At 39.7% G+C, this 10,966-nt stretch overlaps 1 protein-coding gene across 1 annotated transcript; it reads left to right on the forward strand.

Moving 5' to 3' along the window:
- Positions 1-744: 744 nt before the first annotated feature.
- Positions 745-10,246, forward strand: LOC143256366 (natterin-3-like). The gene is made up of 3 exons (XM_076513536.1): positions 745-903; positions 1,357-1,568; positions 9,717-10,246. The coding sequence occupies exons 1-3, from the start codon at positions 885-887 to the stop codon at positions 9,969-9,971; spliced, it is 486 nt and encodes a 161-aa protein (XP_076369651.1). The 5' UTR covers positions 745-884; the 3' UTR covers positions 9,972-10,246.
- The last annotated feature ends 720 nt before the right edge of the window (positions 10,247-10,966 follow it).

Consider the following 10,966-nt stretch of genomic DNA (forward strand, 5'->3'; position numbering starts at 1 on the left):
CACACACATATATTTGTGCTATTCTTTACTAACTAATGGTGCAAATAACCGTTACATGTTAACGTCTCCTCGTCTGAAACCACATGATCGGCGACAAGTCTCGATATCGTGATGTATACATTGTTATTCTAGCATCATGATCATCAAGTCCTAAATACAATGACACATTGTTATTCTAGCATCATGACCATCAAGTTCTAAATACAATGACACATTGTTATTCTAGCATCATGACCATCAAGCTCTAAATACAATGACATATTGTTATTCTAGCATCATGACCATGAAGCCCTAAATACAATGACATATTGTTATTCCAGCATCATGACCATCAAGCCCTAAATACAATGACATATTGTTATTCTAGCATCATGACCATCAAGCCCTAAATACAATGACATATTGTTATTCTAGCATCATGACCATCAAGCCCTAAATACAATGACATATTGGTAATCGAGTAATACGATATACACCCTGCTAATGTACAAGTGTCATAAGAATGGTAAAATAGGAATGTGTTTATGGTGTCTACATTTATGGTAGTTATGTCGAGATAACAGATTTAAGTATCGGTAGTTATGTAACTGTGGAAAAAATGTGAGTTTTATCGAAGTTTATATTTAATTTTTTCTTAATTGTTTGTAGTTAATGTCATTCAGTAATAACACTATCGAGAAATAGCGTTTAGTTTCATGTTGTTATGAAAGCCCAAACCCTACTTGAAGTACACCAATAAACGACTGAAGATCTAACTAAATTACCGATACCATTAAGTGATAAGCGTCATGTGGTTATCTGGAATACTCCGTACACAGCCACTTACTCTCTGAGAAACCCTAACAAACACCATACAGTTAAGAACGGTGCTCAACAAAGAAGCTATGTCGACTCATTGTGGACGTAAGTTTATCACTAGCTAATCAAACCAAGGTAGAAATATTTTGAAAATGAACAACTAATACATATCGAAAAGCGTTTTTCATAACAGGAATTTCTTATTAAGTTATTACTTAATGATTAATCATTTTCAAACGTTTCTATTTCCTTGTTTTTTGGAAGGACGACTCCTATATAGTTAGATGTGTAGGTTATCTGCTGACGTGTTTACAATAAATTGTTTTTCTAGTCAGAGACGGTTTCATTTAAGGTTGCAAAAAGTTAAATATTTAGATTGGCTTACCAAATGTAGTATCATTATCTCATAACTATCGCACCAAACAACTAATATGTATTATTCCTAAACCACTGCACGTTCTATATTAAAACAATTAAATTAGTGTAATGTTACTTATATCAAGGGGGTATTAAAAGTTCGTCTCAGGAAAATAAATGTTGTGTGTTACTGGTTGTTAGCCACGAACTACCAAAATGTAGCTGAATGGGTGAATGCCGCCAGGGGTCATATACCGTCACATGCTGTCCAAGGAGGTTACGATGGTAGAGACACAATCTATGTGGGACGTGTCTATCATCAAGGAGATGTCATTCCTGGAAAAATACAACCTTCTCACGGCTGTTGCTACGTCCCCTGGGGTGGAAATGAACACGCCCACCATGACTACCAGGTAAGCCTAAAAAAATACCCGGATAAAAAAAACAAACTACATTATATTCACTAATCCTAATGAAAAATAGCTCTAGAAAAGTTCACCAACTATTTGGTTCTTCTGTTGCTGTAATTCACCAGAACACAACTATCATTGAAGTACTGGTATATCAACCACATGCACGGTTCTCACAGAAACTTTATAAAGTACAGTAGATCCTGGTATATAAGACCACCCCTTCTGCAGAGCAATAGTGGTCTTAAACAGCAGGTGGTCTGTTATTGCAGGAGCCCATTTTTTGCATTTTTTTTATTTGTACATATTTTGAAGTTAACAAAGAAAGGCTTTTCATTTGTTTCTTCTTATATTTTTCTTAGCAAAAAAAAACAAAACAAAACAAACTAACAGCAATATGTACAAAAACAATTTTACAATACATGTAGACTCTGTTAACTTTATTTACAGTTTGAAAAAGTCCTGAATGCACAACTGTTTTTTTCTGGTCTGCTGAGCCAACACGGTCACTGACTTCTCTCCACTCTGAACAATATTCAAAAGTTCTGCGTTGTTCTGGGCCACTGCGCAGTTTCGAAGATACTCCAAGCATCTAGCCATCTCCTTGTTGTCTGGAACAAAGTCGTCTTCAGTTTCATGGTCTTGTTGCTCCTCCTCTAGCTCCTGGTGCTCACCAGCAGCTGCTTCATCGAGCTCCTTCTGCCAGTTGTCTCCAAACTGGACGGTGCTGACTACGTCACTGTCGCAGTCGGTGAAATCCTCCCAGGATGTACCACCCAGGGCACGCTCAAAGTCTGGATCTGCTGTGGGTAGCTCCAGTTGTGGTGTGTCCTCTGTGGCTGGAGCAAAAGCTACAAAACCACACTTCCGAAAACAGTTGATCACTGTCTCAGCGGTAACACAATCCCATGCTTGTTTACACCAGTACACCATGTCCAGAATTTCACAGATCGCGCGATGTCTGTTGCAAGGTCTGTTTCATTCATTTGGGAACAGCACATGCCTCACAAGCCGCTTCCTGTAATGCGCCTTGAAAGCACGGATGATTCCTGCGTCGCATGGCTGTAGCTTTGATGTCGTGTTCGGAGGCAGGAAATGCAGCTTGACATTTGACAGGGTGATGGCGGGGTGAGCGGGGCAGTTGTCCACAAACATAAGGATTTTCCTCTTCTGCAGCTTCATTTTATTGTTGATAGTTGTGAGCCAATCCCTGAAGATAGTGCTGGTCATCCACGCCTTCTTATTGTGTTTATATATTACGGGAAGCGATGATGTTGACAGGCTGCCAAAACAGCGGGGCTTGGCAGATTTCCCGATCACTAATGGCGTCAGCTTCTCGCCGGAGGCACTGCACGCGAGTATAATGGTGAGCCGCTCCTTGGAATTTTTGCCCCCACTGCAAGTGTCCCCCTTCTTGACAAGTGAACGGGTGGGTAGGGCTCTATAGAACAGCCCCGTCTCATCTGCGTTGAAGATATCCTTCAACTCGTAGCCCTCGGTAATAGCTGCCAGGCGCTTGTTCCAGTCATCGACTGTTGCAGGATTCACATCTGCTGCTTCTCCATTCAACACTTTCATGGACAGATTGTTGCGTTTTTGGAAAGCCTCTAGCCAGCCTGTAATATGGAAAACAAAACACGCGTTAAAATTTGCGAAAGTAACTTAAACTTATTCAAGTCAAGTAAAACAAAAGTGAATGCATATTAAAACATTTTGGGTTATCAAGCTGGAAATTTATAGGCCTAAATAATTACCATTGGAGGCAGTGAAGTCATCCAGATTCATTTCTGTGGCTTTCATCAGTGCATATTCCTTCAAGACTACGCCAGTAACAGGGTGGTTTTTGGCACGTGCGGCACAAAACCAGTCCCACACTCTTTCGTTCAGCTCCGTGTGGACTGTTTTCCGTGCTTTCTGATATTTTTGGCCAGTGTTAGCACCATTTTGCCACAGTGACATTATTTTTTTCTTTGTCATTTACTATGCTCTGTATTTGTGTCTTTCCAACGTTCATGGATTCTGCAATTTTTCTGCAGCTTTTGCCGCCTTCAAACAACTTTCACACGATCTTCTAGTGAAAGCACTTTGCGTTTTCGACAGTCAGCCATGACTTCAGAATGAAGATAAAGACGTTTTGAATATGTGTAGAGCAAAAGAATCAAATTGAAACTGATTTTTAATAAATATATGCCTCCTATTTATACCTTAACCGAACTGATCATTTTTGGTATGATTTGGTCTACTAATCTACTAATTGGATGCGACATGTTTGTTCAGCAATTATCAATGAAAAGCTGGCGTGTGGTGGGGTTTTGTTTGTTTAGCAATATTTTACATCAGTACATTGGACAAAACTGTCAATTATCAGACGTGAGGTATTATGAAATGACCGTTAAGACCAGCATTTAAGCGACCAAACGACCGGTTTTTGATCACAGACGGGCGGTCTCTGGTCGCGTCCAGCGGGTGGTCGGTCACTACGGGGAAAATAACATTGAAAGCCGTCCGTTGGCAGAAATATGGTCGGAAACATCGGGTGCTCGGCGACAGCGGGGGTCGTCCAAACCAGTATCTACTGTAACAAGGGTCCACAAAAGTCATGTCATAAAGTAACAACTGTGCACTAAACAATGTCATAAAGTAATTGACTGTACAGAAGTAATATCACAAAATAACGACTGTCCACAAAACTATACTTTAATTTTTTTTTATTACCACACTTAACTGTTGTTTGTTTTTTTAATTTCGCGCAAAGTTACACAAGGGCTATCTGCGCCAGTCGTCCCTAGTTTAGAAGTGTAAGACTAGAGGGAAGGCGGCTAGTCATCACCACCCACCGCCAACTCTTGGGATACTCTTTTACCAACGAATAGTGGGATTGAGCGTAATATTATAACGCTCCTACGGCTGAAAGGGTGAGCATGTTTAGCGTGACGGCGATTTGAACCCGCGACCCTTGGATTACAAGTCGAGTGCCTTAACCACTTAGCCATGCCAGGCCATTAATTGTTGCATGTTTTACTTATAAAGGTAAGCACTTGCTACATTCACCTGGAATAAAGGTAACAATCGTTACAGTCACCTAGAAAAAAGTTAACAGCTGCTACAGTCACCTAGAGTGAAGTCAGCAGCTGCTAGTCACATAGAGTGAAGTGTCACAACATGTAGCTGCTACAGTCACCTAGATTCAAATGTCACAGGAATAGTAGCTGCTACAGTCACCTAGAGTGAAGTCAGTGGCTGATAGTCACATAGAGTGAAGTGTCACAAGATGTAGCTGCTACAGTCACCTAGAGTGAAGTCAGTGGCTGATAGTCACATAGAGTGAAGTGTCACAACATGTAGCTGCTACAGTCACCTAGAGTGAAGTCAGTGGCTGATAGTCACATAGAGTGAAGTGTCACAACATGTAGCTTCTACAGTCACCTAGAGTGAAGTCAGTGGCTGATAGTCACATAGAGTGAAGTGTCACAACATGTAGCTGCTACAGTCACCTAGAGTAAAGTCAGTGGCTGATAGTCACATAGAGTGAAGTGTCACAAGATGTAGCTGCTACAGTCACCTAGAGTGAAGTGTCACAAGATGTAGCTGCTACAGTCACCTAGAGTGAAGTCAGTGGCTGATAGTCACATAGAGTGAAGTGTCACAAGATGTAGCTGCTACAGTCACCTAGAGTGAAGTCAGTGGCTGATAGTCACATAGAGTGAAGTGTCACAAGATGTAGCTTCTACAGTCACCTAGAGTGAAGTCAGTGGCTGATAGTCACATAGAGTGAAGTGTCACAAGATGTAGCTGCTACAGTCACCTAGAGTGAAGTCAGTGGCTGATAGTCACATAGAGTGAAGTGTCACAACATGTAGCTGCTACAGTCACCTAGAGTGAAGTCAGTGGCTGATAGTCACATAGAGTGAAGTCAGTGGCTGATAGTCACATAAAGTGAAGTGTCACAACATGTAGCTGCTACAGTCACCTAGATTGAAGTCAGCAGCTGATAGTCACGTAGATTGAAATGTCACAAGGATAGTAGCTGCTACAGTCACCTAGATTGAAATGTCACAAAGATAGTGGCTGCTACAGTCACCTAGATTGAAATGTCACAAAAATAGTGGCTGCTACAGTCACCTAGATTGAAATGTCACAGGGATAGTAGCTGCTACAGTCACCTAGATTGAAATGTCACAGGGATAGTAGCTGCTACAGTCACCTAGATTGAAATGTCACAAAGATAGTGGCTGCTACAGTCACCTAGATTGAAATGTCACAAAGATAGTGGCTGCTACAGTCACCTAGATTGAAATGTCACAGGGATAGTAGCTGCTACAGTCACCTAGATTGAAATGTCACAGGGATAGTAGCTGCTACAGTCACCTAGATTGAAATGTCACAGGGATAGTAGCTGCTACAGTCACCTAGATTGAAATGTCACAAGATGTAGCTGCTACAGTCACCTAGAGTGAAGTCAGTGGCTGATAGTCACATAGAGTGAAGTGTCACAAGATGTAGCTGCTACAGTCACCTAGAGTGAAGTCAGTGGCTGATAGTCACATAGAGTGAAGTGTCACAAGATGTAGCTTCTACAGTCACCTAGAGTGAAGTCAGTGGCTGATAGTCACATAGAGTGAAGTGTCACAACATGTAGCTGCTACAGTCATTTAGAGTGAAGTCAGTGGCTGATAGTCACATAGAGTGAAGTGTCACAACATGTAGCTGCTACAGTCACCTAGAGTGAAGTGTCACAACATGTAGCTGCTACAGTCACCTAGAGTGAAGTCAGTGGCTGATAGTCACATAGAGTGAAGTGTCACAACATGTAGCTGCTACAGTCACCTAGAGTGAAGTCAGTGGCTGATAGTCACATAGAGTGAAGTCAGTGGCTGATAGTCACATAAAGTGAAGTGTCACAACATGTAGCTGCTACAGTCACCTAGATTGAAGTCAGCAGCTGATAGTCACGTAGATTGAAATGTCACAAGGATAGTAGCTGCTACTGTCACCTAGATTGAAATGTCACAAAGATAGTGGCTGCTACAGTCACCTAGATTGAAATGTCACAAAGATAGTGGCTGCTACAGTCACCTAGATTGAAATGTCACAGGGATAGTAGCTGCTACAGTCACCTAGATTGAAATGTCACAGGGATAGTAGCTGCTACAGTCACCTAGATTGAAATGTCACAAAGATAGTGGCTGCTACAGTCACCTAGATTGAAATGTCACAAAGATAGTGGCTGCTACAGTCACCTAGATTGAAATGTCACAGGGATAGTAGCTGCTACAGTCACCTAGATTGAAATGTCACAGGGATAGTAGCTGCTACAGTCACCTAGATTGAAATGTCACAGGGATAGTAGCTGCTACAGTCACCTAGATTGAAATGTCACAAAGATAGTGGCTGCTACAGTCACCTAGATTGAAATGTCACAAAGATAGTGGCTGCTACAGTCACCTAGATTGAAATGTCACAGGGATAGTAGCTGCTACAGTCACCTAGATTGAAATGTCACAAGGATAGTAGCTGCTACAGTCACCTAGATTGAAATGTCTTGGGATAGTAGCTGCTACAGTCAACTACACTGAAATGTCATGAACACAGGAGCTAAGAAAAGATATTACTGGAGATATAATTGGCTTGAGACACTGTTGTTTAACAACTGTATGTGCCACTGTATGTTAATTATCTCACAGCATAATACAAATTACGTCAATCAAGACATACTGTATTACTTTTTCAATCCAGTACTTTCATTTAGGTCTCTAGAAAAAAGAACTACAGAAACTCCTTGTTGATAACACTCATGGATAAGCTCAGACCATAACCTCTTACTACAATCATAATTGCTAAGCATTCACATCCATGGTTTTCAAGCACTGAACCTATAGTGCAAGTATGGACACACAATATAATCTGTAGTGTTCAATCCTGCTATTCATTACATGTTGGTGTTCTGAGAACTGAGCCTGTCGTGCAGGAATGGACACACAACACACGATGTGGCTTGTTGAATCCTGCTATTCATTACATGTTGGTGTTCTGAGAACTGGGCCTGTCGTGCAGGAATGGACATACAACACACGATGTGGCTTGTTGAATCCTGCTATTCAGTCCATACTTTAAATATAAGCTTGTAGAATGCTCTGAAGTCGAGTGTCACTGAGCAGAGTTCAGTATAGTTATCACAACAAGGGTTTATTTAAGCCAGTTTAATATAGACTTTTCTCACTCGTATTAGCTAAGAAAACCACGAACGTTTCTGTTGTAAGGTTAGATACATGTTAAAAATCAATTCACTGTCTACATTCATGGAAATATAAGGTGAAAATTACATAACTTTCAACATGATAATGTACTGTTTGATGTCAAGATGTGCAGTACAGACTGAAACACTAAATACCTAAAAGATTCACTGTCCATAACTCACGTAAATCTAACATCTCAATAAAACGTCATGGAAAACAGAAAGACCAAACTAAAACTTTAATTTATTCTTCTAGATTTGTAACGATGATTGGTGGAACAACATTTGAATTAACAACAGGAATCCTTAATAACTGGAATGAAAGAAAATTAATCTAAGAGACCCTGCAAGTAGTTAAACACATCAATCAAAAGGGTCACACCTCACGAGTCCAAAACCCTAATTAGATATCCATTTGATTAAGAGCTCACAGAGCGATGAACTAAAGGTTTATACTTCAAAAATAAAAACATCAGAGACGCTCTATGATCTGCAACTAAAGTATAATTACCTTCTCATCCTTAGGGAAGATGTAACATCCAATCCCCTTTAAAATATTAATAGTACTATATTGTATAACCTTATTTTGTGTAATAATGTATCATTAGGATCATTCACTTGAATTACTTATAGTTTGTGCTTTCTGTATGTACATTTCCAGAGTATTTCAAATATTATGCATTACTTTTAACATAAAGAATTAAACTGCGAACCAACATTTTAAAAACGGTAAATGAGACAAGCGGTTTAACACCTAATAACGTTTAATGTTAATATGAGACGAGCGGTTTGACACCTAATAACGTTTACTATTAATATGGGACGAGCGGTTTGACACCTAATAATGTTTAATGTTAATATGAGACGAGCGGTTTGACACCTAATAACGTTTAATGTTAATATGAGATGAGTGGTTTGACACCTAACAACGTTTAATGTTAATATGAGACGAGCGGTTTGATACCTAATAACGTTTAATGTTAATATGAGACGAGCGGTTTGACACCTAATAACGTTTAATGTTAACATGAGACAAGCAGTTCAACACATAATAACGTGTAATGTTAACATCAGACGACTGGTTTGACACGTAATAATGTATAATGTTAACATGAGGTTTGACACCTAATAATGGATAATGTTAACATTTGCTTTTGTGATTTTTATGAGAGAAAACATAAAAACTTACTTTAGATACATAGACTAGTGGTTAGTAAAGTGAATTCACATTCTGCAGGTCTCGATATCAAAATGTGACAGCCAATGACAGTGGATGATGTTCACTAGCTGCCTAAAGCAGGTATGGCCAAGTGGTTAAGGTACTCGACTCGTAATCCGAGGGTCGCGGGTTCGAATCGCCCGTCACACCAAGCATGCTCGCCCTTTCAGCCGAGGGTACGTTATAATGTGACGGTCAGTCCCATTATTCGGTGGTAAAGAGAAGCCCAAGAGTTGGCGGTGGGTGGTGATGACTAGCCGCCTTCACTCTAGTCTTATACTGTTAAATTAGGGACGACTGGCGCAGATAGTCCTTGTGTAGCTTTGCGCGAAATTAGAAAAACAAACAACAGTTAAGTGTGGTAGTAAAAAATTTAAATAAACTATAGTTTTGTGGACAGTCTTTACTTCACGACATTGTTTAGTGTACAGTCGCTACTTTGTGACATGACTTTTGTGGACATTTGTTACTTTATAAAGTTTCTGTGAGAACCGTGCATGTGGTGGATAAACCAGTACTTCGATGTAGATGGATCTTGTGCAACTTTGCGTGAAATTAAAAACAAAACAAACCATTAGTTGCTTAACCTTATCATTTATAAATTGGGCTGTTACAGATAGCCCTCGAGCAGATTCACGAAAAACAAATTAACTAACTCGATATACATAGCTAACAGATGACCACTGGCTTCTTCCAGGTGCTGGTCAATCGTCATGGATCTGTCATGGAGTGGCACAGTGCATCGAATGGAACAGTCCCACCTGGTGCTATCCAAGGAGGCAGGACAAACTCTGGAGAACCTCTCTTCATTGGTAGGGCTCATCAGAACGGATCAGTTACTGTGGGTAAAGTTCAGCCTTCCCATGGAGTTCTGTATGTTTCTTATGGTGGAAAAGAAATTCCTCATCGAAGCTACGAAGTACTTATAGTAAAAACTGTGGCGTTGCGATAACAAAACCTATTGTTTAATTATGATTTCATCTAACCTTCATACATTATTAATGATGGATCCTACTGTTATTACAGTAATCAATGTAGTATTAAAGACAACATGTCTGAGATCACTAACATTATCAACTGTTACCTGAACGTACCTAATTCTTAAGGTGTTTTTCATTTGATTGCTCTTTTTCTAATTTATAACATTAATTAAATAATTCCTCAGGAATATGAGTTATTGTAAAAACACCTTATGTATGAATAATATTGTAATTTTTGTTCAGATTATCAATGCGCTTCTTTCATGAACGTTTCGAAAGTAGTCCAATATTTAACCAAGCTTATAGTTCTGTGATTTCACAAGATTAGGTTATTGACCAAAGTAACAAATAGTAGCCAATACACTTGGTAAAAACTTAACCATGAAGCACAGCGCCCCTACAGTAGTTACAGTGAAGAACTTAATCATGAGGTTAGCGTCCCCTATAGTAACCAATACACTTGGTAAAACCTACATCATGAGGTTAGTGTCCCCTATAGTAACCAATACACTTGGTAAAACCTACATCATGAGGTTAGTGCTCCCTATAGTAACCAATACACTTGGTAAAACCTACATCATGAGGTTAGTGTTCCCTATAGTAACCAATACACTTGGTAAAACCTACATCATGAGGTTAGTGTTCCCTAGCAGATTATTTTTAACCAGAACACCACAACCAACTCTTTTCTCCAGCAGGTCAGTTTTATCCAGAAAAATAACACCAACTTTTCCTCTATCAGGTCAGTAATAACCAGAAGACCACCACCAATTCTTTCCTCCACCTCCTTCTTTTATCCAGAAAATTAACACCAACTCATTCCTCCAGCAGATCAGATTTAACCAAAACAACAACATCAACTATTTCCTCAAGAAGGTCACTTTTAACCAGAACAAAAACACCAACTCATTCCTCCAGCAGATCAGATTTAACCAAAACAACAACATCAACTATTTCCTCAAGAAGG

Source organism: Tachypleus tridentatus, chromosome 7, assembly GCF_004210375.1.
Source record: "Tachypleus tridentatus isolate NWPU-2018 chromosome 7, ASM421037v1, whole genome shotgun sequence".
NCBI classification, from domain to species: Eukaryota; Metazoa; Arthropoda; class Merostomata; order Xiphosura; family Limulidae; genus Tachypleus; species Tachypleus tridentatus.

Bases quoted from the DNA above. Each gene is read 5' to 3' on its own strand.
- LOC143256366 (XM_076513536.1), top strand. The intron at 1,569-9,716 runs GTAAGCCTAAAA...GGCTTCTTCCAG, and splicing joins ACGCCCACCATGACTACCAG to GTGCTGGTCAATCGTCATGG.